This window comes from Echiichthys vipera (assembly GCF_963691815.1).
Source record: "Echiichthys vipera genome assembly, chromosome: 2".
Classification (NCBI taxonomy): Eukaryota; Metazoa; Chordata; class Actinopteri; order Perciformes; family Trachinidae; genus Echiichthys; species Echiichthys vipera.
The window spans coordinates 23,463,153-23,484,129 of record NC_139827.1 but is presented as its reverse complement, the minus strand read 5'-3'; the positions used below and the strand labels follow the sequence as shown (position 1 = coordinate 23,484,129).

At 41.2% G+C, this 20,977-nt stretch overlaps 2 protein-coding genes across 2 annotated transcripts; both read right to left on the bottom strand.

Annotated features, from left to right (window-relative positions):
- Positions 1 to 12,485: 12,485 nt before the first annotated feature.
- On the bottom strand, positions 12,486 to 14,201 carry LOC310963393 (nucleoredoxin-like protein 1; the record flags this gene model as incomplete). The annotated part of the gene is made up of 3 exons (XM_083936200.1): positions 12,486 to 12,843; positions 12,975 to 13,064; positions 13,966 to 14,201. 3 exons carry the CDS (start codon positions 14,199 to 14,201, stop codon positions 12,486 to 12,488), a joined length of 684 nt encoding a protein of 227 aa, XP_083792326.1.
- A 3,584-nt stretch (positions 14,202 to 17,785) lies between these two features.
- LOC310962346 (nucleoredoxin-like protein 1) lies at positions 17,786 to 20,540 on the bottom strand (the record flags this gene model as incomplete). Its single annotated transcript, XM_083934778.1, has 4 exons — positions 20,406 to 20,540; positions 18,494 to 18,753; positions 18,303 to 18,392; positions 17,786 to 18,161 (listed from the first exon to the last, which is right to left on the bottom strand). Exons 2-4 carry the CDS (start codon positions 18,727 to 18,729, stop codon positions 17,786 to 17,788), a joined length of 702 nt encoding a protein of 233 aa, XP_083790904.1. The 5' UTR covers positions 18,730 to 18,753; positions 20,406 to 20,540.
- Between the last annotated feature and the right edge of the window lie 437 nt (positions 20,541 to 20,977).

The window sequence follows — 20,977 nt, the reverse complement described above, 5'->3', positions numbered from 1 at the left end:
TTAGGAGAGCCTGGGGAGGAAGTGGTGGAAGTGTAAGATTGAGAGTGAAGAAGAGCACTCTCTCCTTGTGTGATCAGTTGTCAGTGTGTTTGTGTGTGTGTGTGTGTGTGTGTGTGTGTGTGTGTGTGTGTGTGTGTGTGTGTGTGTGTGTGTGTGTGTGTGTGTGTGTGTGTGTGTGTGTGTGTGTGTGTGTGTGTGTGTGTGTGTGTTTGTGTGTGTGTGAGAGATGTATGGTCTATAACAAACAGTGACAGTGAAAAAGTGCATGTGAGAAATCACAGGGGGATGACAGAATAATAGAGACAGACGGAGAGGAGTGAGAGAAAAAGATAACAATTGAGCATTCGGTGCAGCGAAAAGTCCCTCAATCTGCTGTTACCATGGTGATAGCACAGTGCAGCCTGAAGGAGCGAGGGAGGCAGAGAGGGAGAGAGAGAGAGAGAGAGAGAGAGAGAGAGAGAGAGGGTGTGTCTATCTGTGTTTTGTGTGTGAAAGCACACGCATGTGAGTACGTGTTTTAAATCCATAATTAACTGAGAGCAACAGTGGCCACTGACCCATAAAAGAGTCTTAATCTTTCTCTTCTCACACACACACACACAGGAAGAGGGCCGGGCTCAGGTTAGGCCACTTTTCAGTACACTAAATTAATGATGTCGTGGAGACAATCTCTTCCCCAGCAGGGGTAACGAGGTAAACAGCTGACTGAGGGCGCAGGTGATCAGAGGCGGATGCTGCGCAGTGGAGTTTTACGAGGGAACATACGGGACACAGGCGGGCGAGATACAAGAGAACAACAGTAATATGACTCCTTAATTTAGACTGAACTCTTGGCCCTGGACAGACGGGAGGATGGAGGCTGAATTGCATCATGCACGGCATTACATTTATTTATTTATTTCCTGCTTAGCATTCCAATCTGCTGCTGCTGTGTGTGCACAGTATCCAGCACAATCATCTCCAGTGCGTGTGAGTGTGTGTGTGTGTGTGTGTGTGTGTGTGTTTGTGTGTGTGTGTGTGTGTGTGTGTGTGTGTGTGTACAGATTCATATGTGTGCTTGCGTGTGTTTGTTTGTGTGATTTGCTTTTCTCTCCGTCTTCTTGTTAGGTAATGATGGCAGACAGATTTAGGTCACTCCTCAACAAATGTCCAATATGCATCCAAAGACTTGTGCTTGTACAGGGCACAAACAAACACAAACACACACACACACACACACACACACACACACACACACACACACACACACACACACACACACACACACACACACACACACACACACACACACACACACACACACACACACACACAGGAAAGAGAAGAAGAGAGACCACTGCCTTCTTTAAGTCCACTGAACCAACAAGACTAAAGGCCCCAGGACCACTGTGATACACACATACACACACACACATGTACACACACACACACACACACACACATGTACACATACACTAAACATAGTACATAAAAGACTCAGGAAAATGAGAACCTTTCTGTTTTTCATCACATACACACAATGACACATGCACAACACACACACACACACACACACACACACACACACACACACACACACACACACACACACACACACACACACACACACACACACACACACACACACACATACACACACGATACAATGCGTCTCGTCTCATCCAAAACCCTTATGGCAGCATGTTCTTTTACATGCAACCCTCATCTCTCTCTCTCCCACTCTCCCTCTCTCTCTCTCTCACACACACACTCACACACCACACACACACTCACACGCACACACACCCTTAAGTGTTGATGCAGAGTAAGTAGAGCACGGACACTGATGGGCCTTGACAAAGCCACACACCCAGTCCCCCTGTTTGCAGCACCATGCTCTCTGCCTGCAACCTAAATCCAGCCCCAGGCCACCGGCCGGCCTACTTGGAGGAGCAGCAGTCTCTAAGTGAGAGTGTGTGAGGAGCCGGCCCGGAGTGGAATAAATTACACACACAGGCCTCAATGTACATCCCAACACACATGCTCATATAGAATACACACACATTTATTTGCATATATCTAGCAGCATTAATTTTAATTCCTAACTATTTTGATAACCTAACTATTTTGACCATCTGTCTGTAACAGCTCGTTCTAACTCGTTCAAACACCAGACCCCATGTTTTAAATGGCTGCATCATTTATTCAAATAGGAAAACTCAAAAACATAATTTCGCCCAAACATCATGTTTGGTATCTTTGGAAACTTTTGCATTGCAGCTATGGCTGGACGATTAATCAGATTTAATAATAATTTAACTACAATTCTGGCTTCCAATGATTTTGAAAACGAGAAAATTGAAATATCATTTATTTTTATTTAACCGTTTTTTATTTTATTTTATGTAATATCTATTAAATCTATTTATCTCATTTTCTAATACTTGATTATATTTAAAGTTAAGATAATCCACTGTCAATGAGAGACTGTGTTAAATAGTCATGATCCCAACATCCACCCAAATTATGGTAATTATGAGATTCGCCATGGTCGTCCAGCCCATATATTCCAACTGTTCTTCTCAAATGTGAGAAATACCTGCTTTTTAATGATTTTTCCTCCATTTAAATTTGATATATTTTTCACTATTACCTGACATAATTTAAAACAAATTTAACTTCAGCTCATCAAGAAATAATATACAGATCATTAATAATGAAAATACTCTTTACTTGCAAGCGCAAATGGCAGAGATGTCAAACAAAAACCTGTCAAACCAATCCTGTGCGATTTGTCTCCTTCAAAATTTAAGCAGTAAATAAGAAAGAAAATTGACTGATTCACTGCTGTTGGAAGCAAATGACACCTGTGAGCCATTAAAGTCAGCCTGTTGGAAATCTTTCAAACTCAAATCACGGCAGATACAAAGATTGACGCTGTTGGAGGCAGAAGCCGAAAAATCAGCAGAGAGAGAGAGAGAGAGAGAGCGAAAGAGCGCAACCTCCCCCTCCTTTGGTCCGAGAGCTATCATTGCCTGAGGGCAGATCTCTATGAAGCACAAAGTGACAAAACAGCCTTGTAGTGTCCCTAATGGAAGAATAAATGTGTGTGAATGTGTGTGATTGAGAGCGAGCAATCAAGAGATGAAGGAGACACAGAGAGATTAGACTTCTGACAGCACAGCGGGAGCAAAAGCTTTACTGGCTGAAATACTTTTTTAATTAGTGTCGAGAATTTTCTTGTCGCTCTCGATAATATTTAAGGCTTAAGAGAGGATTTTAAAACGCACTAGAGTGCCCTCTGTGACTGCGAGCCTGATTCAGACCGTTGACCTCTACAGCTCCCAGAGGGCTGAGGCCTATTCACTGCAGTCAAAGCCACTTACAGGGTTTTAGAGGCTGTATGTTTGTCTGCTCGATGCACGACTCTGGGGAATGAAGGTGTTGCCCTCTGTCAATCATTCATTTGTTGCAGGCAGGACACACAAACAACGCTCAGAGCCAAGTTCAGAGTATTACGACTCACACTGCATGTTGGACACTCATTTTTCTACTGTACGAAGGACATGGGAGTGAATTTCTTGCGAATATTTTCAGATAATGTTTTAAAGGTAATTTTCTAATGAATCTACTGTTTCTTTTTTACGATGTTAGCCATTATCAAGGCCGAAATCTGCAATGCTTACACATATTAAGATAGCTGGTAATGACATTTAAAATATGGAAGGTCAAGGAAGCCACATCCCATACTATTCTACATGTGTGTATCTGCATCGGTTTTGCCTGACAAGTCATTTCATTTTCTTTCTCATTCTAAAGAATTCAGTCTCTTCTAAAGATGCAGGTATGTTGATTAAACACTGGTACGTTCCCTCACATACTCGTACTGTCTGTCTGAATATACCTGTATTCACTCACTCACTCTCTCTTTGAAACGTTGTTTTAGCGCCTGTCTCTTTAAGCTCCACCCTGAAAAAGCCCAGTCTGCTCTGATTGGTCAGTGTTTTAGTGTCTTCTGCATCTGCACTCCTGGTGTCTCTGCACTGTCACTGCAGTCGGGGAATGACTGCAACAACACTGTAATGGCACTTTCTACCTATATATATATAGCATAGGTGACATCACAACCGTACAGAAGTCCTGACAGCTCGTTAAAATACAGAGTTTCTGAACACAGGCTGTGTGCATTTCTCTGTGGATTGAGCGTTTTGATACTTTCAAAGTATTTATATAGCTCCTTAACCTGCCTTATAATAATAAAAAAAGGAAAACTAATTTTTACAATATGGGACCTTTAAAGGATAGATTCACAGTTTTTCTTTAAGTCTGTCTCAAAACAATACTCACACACAGATATGTACATTGAAAGAGTTACTTTTTTGTTGTAATTCTCCTCTCTATACTGGCTGTGAAGCACTGTAAGTGATTAGGGACAAAATCCACAGTCGTGGAGCAAAAATGAAGCTTTAGCAGTCTGTGTAGAAAATCTCCCCCTCCTGTTCAGTCAAAGGTGGGGACCCAACCTTAACCTGGCAAATCACTATGAACTGCTAAGAGATCTATGCTGCATAGTAGAGATCGGGGGAAAATCCCATCTTAACGACTTTTGAGCGCTAATGTTATCAAGACAGTTGTATGATTATGTGGTTGTGTGAGGATTAAAATGCTGTGCAACACAACACCATCCATTGGTTAATTTAATTAAACGGCAGACTTTAGCTGAGGCCTCCATTTTTGTTGGTTTTCATATAAAGTGCCATGTCTTATATATCAAGTTTTCTTATATATCTGATTTTCACAGTAGTCATTATGACTTCAATATTGACTAGAACCTCAGCATTCTTTTTTTGTTGTACACGATTTCTGGCATTTTAAAGATAAAATCAATAATCAATTGATTTTTCTCGATTACATCGGCCAAAGTATGTGTGTATGAGACAATAGCGTCACAGAATTATTTGCCGTTACGTAAACATATTTGCTACAGTTCTGATGGTGCCGAATGAGCGGTCTCTTACATGCACGGTCCTCGTGCTTTAACTTGTGTCCCAACGCAGAGACTCATTAACTAGAGCCAGCCAACAGAAACATTTTCTTAACAATCTGAGTGAGACCAATTAAGTGACTATCTTCCAAAAGTTTGTCTTTTTTTAGCACAAAATCTCCTCTATGTGTTGAATACTGAAGCCTCATACTGATGCATTTTTGCACAGACCGAGGACTGTAGATTCTGTTTATCATCTCTTATGGCCAGGACTGGGTTGGTAACGGATTTTGACACACTAAGTGTATCTCTAAGTGTATTAGGCTATTGTTGGCGACACTGTCAAAGAGCAGAACAGCTGTATTGAAATATTGGATTAACTGAAAACAGGTGTGCTTTAATCCATCCAACAGTTACTCTAAAGATCTTACAGAAAAAGTGCTATATTATATCAATATATTGACATACAATGACATATTCCGTGATATGGGGTTTTATTTACATGGCCCACCTCCACACAGGAGTAACAGTTACAGTTACTCATACCTCGCAAGTATGGTGATACTGTAAAACAGATTTGAAAAACAAATGTGATTCATCCTTTATAGCACCCTGTAATACTGTGATTAACCCACACACAGTTTTAATAATAAAAGAGCAGGGAAATGCTGCAGTAAAGGTCAAAAAGATGTTCTGTGGTTCCTGGAAAATGTTAATTCCAATATGTGAAGTGACCGGCAACCGAATGTCTTGGGTCGGTTAAATATTCATAATGTATTGCTAATGCTAAACACATGACACATCTACAGATGTACTAATGCATGAATGGTTTGATGCTGCCTGAGTGCGTGCTGTCATAGAAGGTTTGGGAATCAAGCACAATAAATGTGTGCGTGAGCATCATCATATTGGACGTACTATAGGAGAAACCTTCATGTTTCTCACATTTGTAGAAGTGCAAATGTGTATTTAGAGCTGTTACAACCTTGTGCGTTGTCTATTACTGAACAGTACATCCTGCCCTGCCTCTTAGCACTAAATACGATTTGTGTGTCAGCATAAACTGGTCCTATAATCAGAGGGAGGACTACAGGGGAGCCAGAGGCAGGTCTCTTGATAAGACATGAGCTCCCTTGAAAACATGATTCGTTAAATTATATGAGGGGGTCTCTAAAATCTTGACAATATCCTATTGTTGCTATGCATTTCGATATTTCTGTATCTTCATTATCAAGAATAATGAACACAATTATACTATTATTGATGTATGAGTCATGCATTCAGGTCACATTTTTGTGTCCTCACCTGTATGTCTTGCGTAACTTTAACCTTTGTTGATGGATTGGATCTATTGGATCTATATTTGTGTTAACAGTGTTTTGCTATTTGAGTTATCCATGTCTTATTTGTGCTGATAAACTAAATGTAGTACATCACCGCCCTGCTTTAGTAGACCGTATTGTATCATACTAACCTTTGCAGGGTTTAATGTGAAACTGATTATCATATATCAGCGTAGCGTTCACGCTTGCAGAGCCTTTTTTGAGATGTGTGCAAGAGCCTCACCCCCACCCTAAAAAAAAGTGCGCTCCCTCAAAAAGCCATGGTATAGGTCACACAGAGTATAATGTGAGTTGTTATAACAAGTCAGAAAGGGAAAAGTCCAAGACAAAGGTGTGACTAAAAGTCAGGGCTACAAAAACTGCTTCTGCTCCCTCTGAAATCATTGATGGAGGTGTTACAGAGCAGAGCAGAGTCTATCCAGCAGCTCTCGTTAGCAGGTCGGCAGAGCAGTCTGGAGCTCGTCAATAAGTTTGGCCAAAAAGGACCACATACACCATGAGATGAAAAGAAATGTGTCTCCCGTCAGAAATGATGCCATACGGAAGCAATTCCTTGAACATATGTGTGTTTAAAAAACCACCAGTGTGTGACCAAAAGCAGACGCTCCTGCCCATTTATTTTGCCCAAAGTGTTTCTAAAACTGATAGAAGAAATTACAAACTGTGATAGAAAAATAAAAATGTCAAACCTACTGGACAATAATTCATTATTAATAGATGTGAACGCCTAATTATAATTTTATTGAAATCTCAATATGGATTAGTTGTCCAGACGGCAGCAGGTGCAATATTTGTTAAAGGCAAAATATGTCAAAATACCATTCTGAATGAAATACTGTGGTGCTGCAGAGATGTCTCAGCCTACACAGTCGTATTCTACAGACAAAAAAAAAAATCTTTGTTGGTACAGAACCTTGCAAAATAATCACACCATGATCATTTTCCAAAAACCTGATCATTCCCTTTAACTGCAATATCTGTCAAAACAGTAGCAATTAGATACCTTTTTTTTCCAAATCGTTCACATTTAGTCATATAATTTTTTTTAGAACATTTGTTTGTGTTCTTTCAGAGACATTAACACGATTTGAAGAATGGAAAACATATCATGGCTATGATGATCATCATTCAGGCTGATAAGCTAGACAATTCTATCACTGAATGAAATGTTGCAATCAACTGCAAGCAAAACACACCGTAAGCTCCACAGCAGAATTACAGCAATTACTCGATAGACGGAAAATCAATTTGCCGCTATTTTGATGAGTGGTTACTTATTTGAATAATCAAAAAATGGCAAAAATTTCACTGGCTGGCTGCGCCTCAAATGTGAAGATTTGCTGCTTTTCTTTGTCACATATAATGAAGGTTTTTTTTTTTTTTATTGAACCAAACAAGCAACTTGACATCACCTTGAGCTCTGGGAAACATTTTTTTTTTCCATCGAGACAAAACGTGAAATCAGTGAAATCTGATGCCTAATCTCACATCACAATATTAATATTACGCTGATATATATCCCCCAGCTCTGAACCAGCCTGCATGCACGCACACAGCACAGGCAGGGCCACTGACTCAGTGTGTCTGACTGATGCAAAGAGACATAGGAACCTGTGTGAGGGGGTCTGAACGTAGAAGAGACAAATATGGTGTCTTTTACAAGTCAAATCCATCCAAATTGTGTTTGTGTGTGTGCGTTTCTGAGTGGCTAAAGCAAATCCATTTGCTCTTTTCTCATCAGGGGTTGACGTAAATAACCCTTTGTGCCTCTTTTTTATTCATCTGACATGCACGGCACAAACATGCATGCGCAACTAGGTGAGTCGTGTCGTGTATTCACAAACATTTCCACGGCTCAAATCGATCATCCTTCACACCACACAAAAGATACCTTACACACACAATCAAGGTTACAAATGTATCAGAAATTCAGCCTGACAGAAGAGCACGAGTCCTGTCGGCTACTTAGCCATTTCTTTCTCCCTTCGCCCCCTGCTCCTCCATCCATCAGCCTCCCTCCTCTTTTCATCCCTCTCCTTTCTCTCCTCTTCATCTCTCTATTTTCTCTTCCTTACGGTCTCTCCTGCCTCCCTGCCTGGCCTCCTCCACTGACCTAGTCCTCTCATCCCCTCTCTGAAATATTGATAATGGACTCACTTGGCCTGCACTCTCTTCCTCTCTCTCTACATCTCTCTCTTTCTCTCCAACTCGTATTCCCATCTGGGGTGAATCAGCAAACCAAACCAGCAAAAAAAAAAAATCAAACTAAAACCTTGCTTTTTAAGTCTTTTCGCTGCAGCACCATAATACACTGCAATGAAGGAGTGTGATGTGTGTTTAATTGTGTGTGTGTGTGTGTGTGTGTGTGTGTGTGTGTGTGTGTGTGTGTGTGTGTGTGTGTGTGTGTGTGTTATGAACATAATTCAGCCCACTGGTGAGACCCCTCCTGGTGGGCCAGCGTGGGACTCCCTGAGTCATTATGCCACTTTTCTCCCTGCACTCCTAGGAGGCACACAAGAGGCAAATCACGTGCCCATGAATATTTCACAGCACCCATGCCAGCCTCACACTCTCATACTACTGACCCAGCTTTAATGGCATCCAGCAGTATGAGGTCCGGCACAGCGGCACATCAGATCCCTGTCCCTCTACAGATCAAATGGGCCCTGACAGCAGCAGCAGCAAAGGAGCAGGGCACCTCTGCTGTCTTCTCTGGCATTGATCATGCATGTGCGCGTGTGCATGTGGAGAGAGAGAGAGAGAGAGAGAGAGAGAGAGAGAGAGAGAGAGAGAGAGAGAGAGAGAGGAGGGGCGCATCCTCATAGCCTATATCCATATCTTACCGTCAATCCTCCGGTTTCCCTCCTCCTCCCTCCTCCTCCTCCTCCTCCTCGCTCACTGCGTCTCCCGCATCCCGTCTCTCCGCGCCCTCGTGCACCCACTGTACTCTCCTCCCTTTCTCCCGCTCCGCTCTGCCCGATTCATGAAAAAAATAAAAATATGCAATGGAGAAACGACGGTGGGCGATACCTGCTGGACTATACGGCAGTCATTAGCGCGGTGTGTCCAACAACAACTGGGCGTCCTCCTCCCGTGATCAGCGTATATCTACCGTGTTAGGGCTCCGCTCTGCTGGACCTCACACCCTCCCCTCTCCGTCCTGTCGAGGCTCGATGTCTTCCCTACTGTGCTGCTGTGTGACTGTGCGTCACGTTGGTATCATAATTCCCACGGGTTTCGCGCCCAGAGACGGTGCGGGCTATAAGGCCTTATATCTCCGATGAGGATGAGGAGAAGGGGAAATGTACACGATCACACGCGAACACAATAATTAAATGAACGCACGGACCCGCTCCGGCTCTCCCGTCGTCGAGTTACAGCTCATCAACCCCAGGCGTCGTTTGTCACCATTGAGCATACGCTGCCAATATCACATCCTTGCATTTAATGGAAAATAACGTCGACGTGACAGCCGCTTTGCATATCCTTGAAGAATCGTGATGAGGCGCAGCAGCACATCAGGACGGACACGGAGGGTTTATCAGTTCTTGTTTTGTTTTTTTAAAGGCAGGAATCGCGTTATAAAATGACGCCGTAATAAAAAATAAAACTAATCGACAACAAAAAAAGACAACAGCTGGACAACCAGAAGGGATCAGGTGTTCCGCTCCTGGCCTCGCCTAGCATCCGTCCTTCTCCCTTCTTCTTCTTCTTCTTCTGGCGCGCTCTCTCTTTCTCTCTCTCTCCATCCGCTGGTCCGCTTGTTGCGCGTTCTGCACTCGAGAGCGCGCAACGCGCGCGCGCGTGTGTGTGTGTGTTTATGTGTGCGCGTGCGTACCTGTGCAGAGGCAGGGAGAGAGGGAGCTTCGACTATATTACCAAGGTTTGTCTGAGTGAGCAACAATAAGCTGCTGTTTAGGCAAAAGGAGAGGAATATGGAATAAACAGCGGTTCATGTTTATTTAGGCCACCGTGTGTGTTTTTTTAGAGGTCTTACCAGCTCGGATTTAGGTTTAGCATTTTACATTTCTCCTTCCATGACAAGAACATGCAGAAAGGGGAGCTGTTGTGTTTGCTGTGCACAACGTTTACATAAACATTGGGAAGAGCTTTGCTTTGAGAGGCTCTGACAAAAATTTGTCAGTCTGTCTATAACAATGAATGCATCTTGTCACCACCATTTAAAAAAGCATGTCAGGTTTGTACCAATCAACCATCCTCACCTCGATGACACCTGATGAAACCTGATGGTTTCATCCTCTGTCTCTGCGGAAACGTTTTTATCCAATCTGCTCCAAAAAAAGAAGGGAAAAAAGCACGCCCAATGCTTTTTTTATATTTGCATGTCAAGAGTAATGGCATCATATAATAAAGGCTCGGGTCACTCAGAGGCAGAAAACCTCCTATCCATTTAGATTCTGAATAAATGATATGAATGAATGATATGATAAAAAGCATCATTTATGCAGTTTGTATGTGCAAGGAAGTGTGCAAAGGCTAAACACAGTCCTTAGTATGAAAGATGATGAGTCACGTCAAAGGAAATCACTGATTGTAAGACATTTTCTCCATAATTTCACTTGACTGCATTTTGAATCACACTGATTGCGTCTTGTGCAGCCTGTAAAGTGGAGCTACACTCAAAGCACAACAGTCACTAACAAAATAATTTTAATGGAGCTGAATAATTCATTGATTTCAGATTATGCATGGCGTGTTTTGATTGGACGGTACAAATTATCATGCGAAAAAAGTGCATGGTGCTACAGAGCTGTGTCATTGAAAACGGGGAAATGTTGGAATAATCTCCTGGGTGTAATAAAACAAAACATAAGACTTGGCTCAGATCTAATCTTGGCTTTACTGTACACTTGGCAGCTTTCAAAGACATTAAAGACAGCCAATTCTAAGCTGAGGTCAGCATTGGGTGGCAGTATTCAGTGTTACTTGAGATAGTGTTTCACATTACTTTTTTATTGGTTGTTGGCATATCCACACCAACTTATATGGGAGATGGGTTTGCAGAAAGGCCACAGCCGCTGCTTGGCACTGATATAGAAGAGCAGATCTAGTCACACAGTATCAGTGGGATGTTGACCATCACAGCACTTCCTCATTTTTTTATACCTATGGAAATATTGTTTGTACATCTAAGTAATGTTTCTATTTTCAAACTCAAGCAAAGCAAAAGCATTACTCATTCTTGAAAGATCATGAAGGGCTGTGATGACAAAGTGGGGTATTTGGGTGGTACACTACATACAATTGAGATAATTGTTTAGAAACTGCATATATGTGTGTATATATGTATGTATATATTTATACATGTGTTTTTGTTTGTATATAATATGTCTATATGTATAGGCTAAAGATAGTTTATAAAATAATTGAATAAGGATAGTAATAAATAAATGTATACTTCCTCCTCGTTTTGTGTTTTTATCTTTTTTTTCTGACATGTGCAAAATAATTTTTTTTTAAAAAAAACCTCTGTCCTTCAGTGTCTGGAAACTTGGTCTAAAAAGCTCTGCTCTCAGACGATCACACTTCTGTCTATTAGAAGCTTTTCAGTTGAAAGGCTCCTGGTCCTGTTTTCTGTTGTTGTGGAAATTCCCCGTCTTCTGTTTCCCATTTTACTCATGACGTTGACCAAGTAAATGTTGTCCAGTCATGTTTCTCTCAGCTTAAGATAATTAAAAAATCAGGTGCTTCTTATCCTTTGAGGATTTACACATGCCAAACCTTTATTCTTTTCCCTCATCTTGATACCTGTACACAGGTGTTATTCAGGCTTCCCTCAACCACCTTAGAGAGTTAAAAATGCTACAACTACTATTGTTAGAGGTTTATTGTATTTCACCTGGCTGTGAAGCACTTTGTAACATTGTTTCGGCAAGTACTATATAAATACAGTGCATTATTATCATTATTACATTGCTACTATTATTATTACTATATATATAGTAGTAGTAGTAGTAGTATAATAATAATAATTATTATTATTATTATGGTAATTCTACCCCTTGAATAGATGATAAATGTCAGTTTTGTCTGACAGGAAGCTGTAAAAAAGGGTTTGTTTGATAAAACTGTGTTACATTGGCAGCGTCAGCGTTTGTTTTTAATCATCACAACTTTGGGGGAAACCCACAGTCTTGTCCTCTTGCCTCTTGTCTCCATCACCATAATGACCCTCCTCCACCCTTGCCATCCGCTCCTCTTTCAACCTCTGCATCTTCCTCTCCACCTCCACCCCACCCTCTGCGCTTCTTCTTCTTCTTTTTCGTCTTCTCGTCTTCAACCTTGTACTTTAGTCTTCTCACAGGGTCACTCAGGCTGCGCATGGACATTTTCTCAAAGTCCTCGGTGATAAGGAAGTTTCTGTCGATGAGCTCTGCTGCTTCCTGCCAGTTGCGGTAGCAGTCTGGGCCGAGGCTTAGTATCTCCTCCACTGCGTTAGGGATGAGGATGGAGCAGTCTGGGCGCAGCACCACCACTGTGGGCAGCTCCTCCACATTAAACATGGCCTCCAGCTCCCTGTGGACACACACATACACACTGGCACACAGATTGGCATACAGCTAACAGATTTAAACAGCAAGGTATATTTACATTACAATCATCCACCAGCAGGTTGAGCACACAACTAAATAGCCAAACCTACACACCTCCTGTAGGGGTCCTCGTAGGCCAGGAACAGGCACTTCTTGGGCAGCTCTTTAAGGAAGCTTTCTTGCTGTTCTTCTGACTGGTCCAAACTGACAGATGATGGAAATAGATGGTCAACGTTCTATGGAGTTAAACAGATGGCAGAGTAACATCCAGAAAACCGATCAAAATTTTTATTCCTATTGTACCTTGAGGGCATTTGGTTCTCATAAAAATAGGACTAAATGGCTTAGGAAAAGAAGGACTATGAAAATCATATTTTCTTTATAATTTACAAGAAGATAATTTACCATGGATTGAAAAAAATGTACCAGAAACACACTCTCACATAGGGTACTGTATGACGTTTTATATAGCATACAGAACCATGGACACAGAAAGGTTTAAATTTAGGTTGGGGTTGTGATTGAGCAGCTGACTAGATTAGTTTTAGGTTTTGAGGTTTGAGAACAAATGTGGCAAGTTTTAACAACCCCTTAAAGGTTCCATATTATTAAAAAGTGAGATTACCATGTCTGTATTTATTATACAGCAGGTCAAGGGGCTGTCCAAATATAAAAATGCTCAATCCACAGAGAAATGCACACAACCTGTATTAAGAAACTGACTTTAAACGAGCCATCAGGACTTCTGTACAGTTGTGATGTCACAAGTGTACTATATATAGGTAGAGAGTGCTGCTACAGTCATTCCCCGGCTGCAATGATGGTGAAAAGACGCTGAGAGCACAGATGTGAAAGATCCGGAGAGCTGAACAATCAGAGAAAGCTGAGCTTTTTCAAGAGGAGGGCTTAAAGAGGTAGGCACTAAAACGAAGCGTGTCGAACAGAGACTGAATACAGGTACATACAGACAGACAATATGAGAAAAATAATTGAACGATAAAGCGTGTAAATATGTTTTAGTGGCAACTCAAATTACCTAAAGTATGAACCCCAAAATTAGCACTCTATGGGACCTGCAACATCACTTTAATGTGTGTCTTTGTACCTGATGTACAGCAAAACCAGCTGAGCAGCACGGTCCACATAAAATTCATCCGTCAACCGTTTCAAGAAGTCTGCGAGCGTGGCAGCAAACTGCTGGCAGCTCTCACATGCAGCAGATCCAAAAAAGAGCATGAGGATGCGGTTCTGCAGGCGCATGACAATCTCACGTTCTGTGTCCAGCTCATCCTGGTCCTTGTTGTTCTTCACCAGCACTCGGTCAACGAACAGATCCACCATGATGAAGTGTGACAGGAAAGAAGACTGGGGCTTAGGGAGGCACAGGGAATGACAAATGACAACAAAAAACTAGTTATGTAAGCTGTTTTAACAGAGAAATCATCAGGAAGGCACAAAACAATGTAAAGTGAAGGGAAATTAACAAAAAAAGATGCTTTTTAGGGTTTTCACATGCATGCATACCAGTGCTGGACATGAAGAAAACTCAGACTAACAACCATGAGAACATTTTAAAAAGTTTGGGCATTTAAATAAGTTTATCTTGCATACTGTATGATTTGATGACTCTGTCCTATAAATTAGACGGTATGTTTCCACTCAGCAAGAATTACAAACTCCCATTAGTCACAAGAGCCCATCTCGCTTGCTGTTAAACCGGATAATCCTCACAGTTGCTTACCTCCACAAATATTATCTCCCCTTGATGCTGCACATCCAAAAAGAACACAACTTTCAAGATAAGGTTTCTTTTCTTTTTCAACTCCTCCAGGGTCGCACTTGAATCCGTTCCCAGCCCGTCAGTTCATATCACAGTCACTCATTGACTGTATCTCCTTCACCTTGACGGCAGTAGCTGCTCACTCCCTCTTCCTTTGTGTCTCCGTACTCCACCTCCCCTCCTCCGCCTGGGAGGAAGGGATTGAAAGACAAGGTGACAGAGGGACAAGAGACGTGAAGTGCTCGCAGTGATTGTGCGTGTGTGTGAAGGCAGTGACTGAGCCAGATAGCATAGAAATTACAGAATGAGAGGCACTTGAAAAAATATAAAAAGACCTTAATGAAGTGAGCCAAAGTGAGACCTTTATTATTCAGTAACTAATGGAGGAGCACAACCACAGGGAATATCTGGTTAGAGGGGTTGGTGATACTTTGATTCACTCTACAGGGAACAGCATGATAGGGTCATGAAGCCACAGCAGAGACATACTCCATATTCTGGTAGCAGAAAAAAATACTTTATTGTTTTTGGAGATCAACACAACTTATATTTAACATATCATATATATATATATATATATATATATATATATATATATATATATATATATATATGTGTGTGTGTGTGTGTGTGTATATATATATATATATATATATAATAACAAAAGAAAAATGAGCTGAAGAGACAAGTCCTAATTAACATGACATAAAATGCTATAAATGAATAACATACACACAGTGCTTGACAAAATATTTATATTTAATCATTTAAATTTTAAAACACCAGCAGGCGCCAGCGCCTAAATCAAGCGGACATATCATGAAAAACTGAAAATCAGTGCTTGCACGTACAGTTGAGTATCTGACTGGGTTGTCATGAAATAAGACAACCCAGGTGCTTTTTTTGTTGGCTGCATAGATCACAACGCACACGATCAAGCGAGATCTGAGTATCTCCACCCATGGCTTGGGACATGGCTTTGCAAGGGTTCATGTATTTTTCTCACAAGCCAATCAGAGCACACTGGGCTTTTCAGGAGGAGGTCTTAAAGAGACAGGCGCTAAAACAGAGCATGACAGAGGGTGAATATGGTATTTACGGACAGACAGGATGAGAAAAATAAAGTGTTTTTTTTTTTACATTAAAGCATGAAAACATGTTCTAGTAGAAACCTAAAATATGAATTATGTAAAGTATGGCCCTTTAAATCAGCATAATATGTTATTATAAGCTGTTTAATCTTTCCTTGGGAGATGTTTGACTTTTTTCACTAGCTATACAAACTACTGTAGGTAAAAAACGCATGGTTTAAAAAATGTACAATACCAGCACCCTTAAGTGATAACGATATCTATAGAGGATTTTACTTGGTACCTTATTTTTCTACCTCATTCAATACTCATCATGTGAATGGATGCAGTCATTAAAATACCACCAAATGATTTGTGCATTGTGGCAGTGTTCCAATGTGCTCGATTTTACCACATCATCGACTGTACGGGTTTTAACTGCTGTGGTAGTGGGCCAGTCACATGTCACGTTACATCAAAGAACGCTTCTGGTACTGTTAAACCAGACAAAAAGTCATTTTTTTCTAGATCTGGGTATAAAAAGAATTAAACGCAGGTATCATTTGACTGGAGAAGTTTCGATACTACTTGGTACTAAGTCGTACTTAGTTGTACTGGTCGATAACTTAAAGTGTAATTCCGGTGTTTTTGCATTCCATGGTCTTTTTCAGCATGAATATACATCAAATAAGCCATTGAGTTTATTTTCATTGTCACCTATTAACAGAGAAATTCAAGGGAGTCGCTAACAGCCAGTATGGCTAACACTCGGAGCAGAGCGCTGAACCATCCAAAACGTCATTTTTTAACCACTAATACTGCTCAAAACAGGCAGCCTGAACAAGTCGATTACCGAATGCACTGGAGTTCAGTTCAATACTTTCCTCCTTGAACTGAACTCCAGTGCATTCAGTAATCGACTTGTATGGACTGCCTCTTAATATGGACGTAACCTGCTGCTAAGGCTTGTACTGTAGCATTGTAAAACAGTCTTTTTTAAATAAACTCTGGGTTCACTAACTACATTGTTGTTGCTTCGTTTTATGTGTATGGACTCTTATCATGCTACTGCGGAAGTTTGGTGCAATTCTGAGCAATATTAGTGGTTAAAAAATTACATTTTGGATGGTTCAGCGTTCCACCCCCAGCTACTCAGTGTTAGCCATGTCTGGCTGTTAGCGACTGTTCTGGGATTTCTCTGTTAATAAATGTCTCGATGGCTTATTTGATATATTCATGCAGAAAACGACTATGTGATGCAGATACACGAGAATTACACTTTAAAGGTATTGAGTACCATTATACCGAGCCCTAGTCACTTACCTTGTCTGTTTGTCACTGGGCAGGCAACGTACAGTTTGTCAGTTATTTACTGGAGGATACTGGAAATGGAGTGGATGTGACTTGAATGTGACTTGGCCACAAATAAATAAATAAAAAGGTGCTTCAATGGCAGCACAGCTGGGTTTATCACCAAGACTGTAGCCCCTGGCTCACTACACACAGATATTTGATCCACTCTTCATACACATTTATTGATCCGTGGGATACTTGGGCTCAATGCTTTTATTGGCAGATATGATTTGAGACATGTAGGCTTTACTGCACATGTATACTGTATGTATGTTTCTGTGTTTGAAAACTGACTGATCTGATGACTGGCAACATGCTTAACTTCAGTCATTAATTGACACAGTAAGAAGACTGGACTGGATCATAATTTGGAAATAATAAGCATACAGGTTCCATGAAAACAAGTAATAGTTGGCAGTAGTAACAGTAACAGCATATTTCTTTAAATGGAGCAAGCCTATGTTTTTTCATTCCTTTTAAGGTGTTGTGTGATCTGTGCAGAGGCACGTTTTTAGTGGGCTTTTATATATATATATATATATTCTACTGCACATGCTGTTGCCAAGTGTTTCTTAAAGTGCCTTTAAAGAGGCCGCAGTATCAGTGAAAAAGGATCAAATGTTTAGGAGGCCTGACTTGAAAATATAGGACAACCAACGCAAAAGACTGTCATGTGTCTTTTGTCTTGTATATGTGTTTTTTTTAGCTTTAATCTTTCCTCTTCATCTTCTCCACCATGTTCCTTTATCTCCCTCCTTTCTCTTTCTATCCAGGGTTCCATCTTTCTCCTCCTCCTCTTCATTTCCATCTTTGCCCTTTGCCCATAACTTCCACCATCTTATTTTCCTCTTGTCATCCTCTGTCTTGTACTTGAGTCTCCTCACAGGGTCAGTGGCACTACGCATGTTCAGGTTCTCAAAGTCCTCGTTGAGCATGAAGCTCCTCTCGATGAGCTCTGAGGATTCCTGCCAGTCTCGGAAACAGTCGCAACCGAAACGACAGATGTCCTGCACACCGTTTGGAGAGAGGACGGAGCCGTCTGGACGAAGGACCACAACCGTTGGAACGTCCTTCACCTTAAACATGGCCTGCAGTTCTCTGACAAGCAGAAACCCACACAGGTATTCATGTTTAATAATGGAAAATCATATTCTGACTTTAGAAACATACTCAAATTGGTTAAATATACAAATACATAAATGTAAAAAAAAACTTTGTTTGGCTTTCTTCTCCACCTACTTCCTGTATGGATCCTCAAAGGCCAAAAACAGAACCTTTTTGTGCAGCTCTTTGAGGACTCTCTCCTGCTGCGCCCCTGATTGGTCCAAGCTGGAGAGAGGAGATGGAAAAGGAAATTTTATGAATGATAAAACAGCGTAAATGGGAATTCATGTGATCACATGTGTACGTCAAAGAGCTAAAAAGGAGACCTGATGTAGACCAGCGCGAACAGTTTGGGGTATTCGATGTAAGCTGGATCTTTTAGTCTCTTAAAAAAGTCATTGAGAACAGGCAGGAACTCCTGGCACTTGTCACACTCTGCAGATGCAAAGAACAGCAGCAGGATGCGGTTTTCAAGGATCCCGATGATCTCTCGCTCTGTGTTGAGTTCATCCTGGTCCCAGTTGTTCTCTACCAGAACTCGGTTTAGAAACAGGTCGACCATGATGATGGAAAGGGTAAAGGCCCTCTGTGGAGAAGGGTGAAATACAGATTTGTATATCTGTGCTACAATTTGTGATCTGTATTATATGGTAAGTGCAGTTCATTACCTGAACCCAGAGGAAAAAATACTCTTACACTCCGGGGTGTGAAATACTTTAAACACCCCACAGAGTGTGAAGTCGCTACATACAGCTGTGATCTTTGTTCTTGAGAAGACAAGTAGTAACAGCACTGTAGCAGAAAGAGAATGTGCCACATTGTGGCTGCATGGCAATTATTAGAGCCAAACAGCTCAAGTTAATGAATATTCATGACTAAATAAGACAAGAATCAAAGTTTGGAAAAACAGCTGGACCCCTATTATGCTAATTTTCAGATTCATATTTGTAATTTTAGTTTCTGCCTGAACATGTTTACATTCTTTGAAGGTATAATATTTAGAAAGTATCACTTAAAGTTTGTAAGCACATAGCAATCAGAGTCGACCCCTCCTCTCCTCCCTGGCTTGCACTCAAAGCCCTTTCTGCTCTGATTGGTCAGCGTTTTAGGTTCTTCTGCATCTGCACTCACTGTGTGCATCATCATTGCAGCCGGGTAATGTCTGTAACGGCACTGAAGCATCACTTTCTACCTAGATATAGTATAGTTGTTACATCACAACTGTAAAGACGTCCTGCAGCTCATTTATAAAGACAGTTTCTGAATACATGCTTTGCTCAGTTCTTTGTGAATTGAGAGTTTTGCTACTTTCACAGTACTTATATAGCACCTCGACTTGCTTTATAACAACATAATACTGATGGTACTGATACTGAGTTGATAACCCAGGTGAAATAAATTAAATTGTTTGATAAGTTGAGTTATCTGTAGGAATAGAAAAAACACTGAAGCAAGTGGGGCAAATTTCTCTCTCTATCTTAATCAACAATAACATTACAGGTAAATGTTCCCTTAAAGTGACGCTGCTCATTTGAATGACTGATGTTACTTTTTCTGTTGCGACCTACAGAAGAACATCTATCAGAGACTATAGACTATGATCGCTCTATAAGCTACAATCGTTTTTGTAGAAAAAAAATGATCTAAACGCAACAACCGCGGCCAGGATCAGCTGACCAGAATGAATCAGCCATTTATGGGCTGTTGTTTTCTAAAAGCAGACATATAGCTCAGAACAAAAACAAACAAATAAGAAATAAATTTGCTATACAGAAATAAAGTTCAGGCCCAACATATCAGAAATGTGCTTTATCTGTCTCGGCCAGCCTGTATTTCAGTGCCGCAGCAGTCGCCGCAGGCTGTGAATTGACAGCGATAACCTCACAAATTAGATTTGGCTCTCTGGCTCTGAGCTGTGCCAGATCTATTTGAGACTACGACTCTGGACTGAAACTTTCAAGGCTGATGTAGGAGAAATATGTTTGAAAGTGAGCAGCATTGCACCTTACTGGCACAAAAAGGAGGATTTACGAGAAGACTCCGGAGCTCAGAGCTTAAATCCTACATTTAGAAAAGTTATTTCACAATAACCCGGTTCACCTTTTTTTTCAAGCTGATCGATCACACTTGATATATATACCAACAACACTGCCTTGATTTGTTGGCTGCAAATGTAATAGGACATCAATCTTTGTGCGTGCTGAAGCGACTGCATATACCACAAGTAATTTACCTCACCTTGAAACTCGACTCCTACAAGGAAAGAAATATATCCAGTTCTTCCATTGTATTCTCTCTTTGATTTGTTGTCTTTCTCCCGCTAAATCCTGCAAAGTTTGTTATATTAGTGACACCTATCACTGCCTCTTCACCCCACTCTCTGTAATTTCTTTACCCTGCACTCTGTGGTCTACAGAGGGAGATTACAGATAGCTTGTAGGTGTGGCAGCACTGTAATTCAGGGGCAGAGGTTGCTCCTGTGTGTGTGTGTGTGTGTGTGTGTGTGTGTGTGTGTGTGTGTGTGTGTGTGTGTGTGTGTGTGTGTGTGTGTGTGTGTGTGTGCTCTGTGGCCCTAAAACTCCAGCTCAACAGTAGCAATCTTATTACTTAAAGAGGAGAAGGGAGGGCGGAAAGGAAGGATGAAGTAACCGCACAAATTGGATTGCAAAGAGAGGACTGACATGGTGGAAAGAAAGACAGACAGGAGACAAAGATAACAAGACAGACATGTTTTGTTAGTATCATATGAAGCCTCCTAAACTGCTCGGACCTTTCCTTCGCAGCCAAACGATGCTGCGGCCTTACTTACT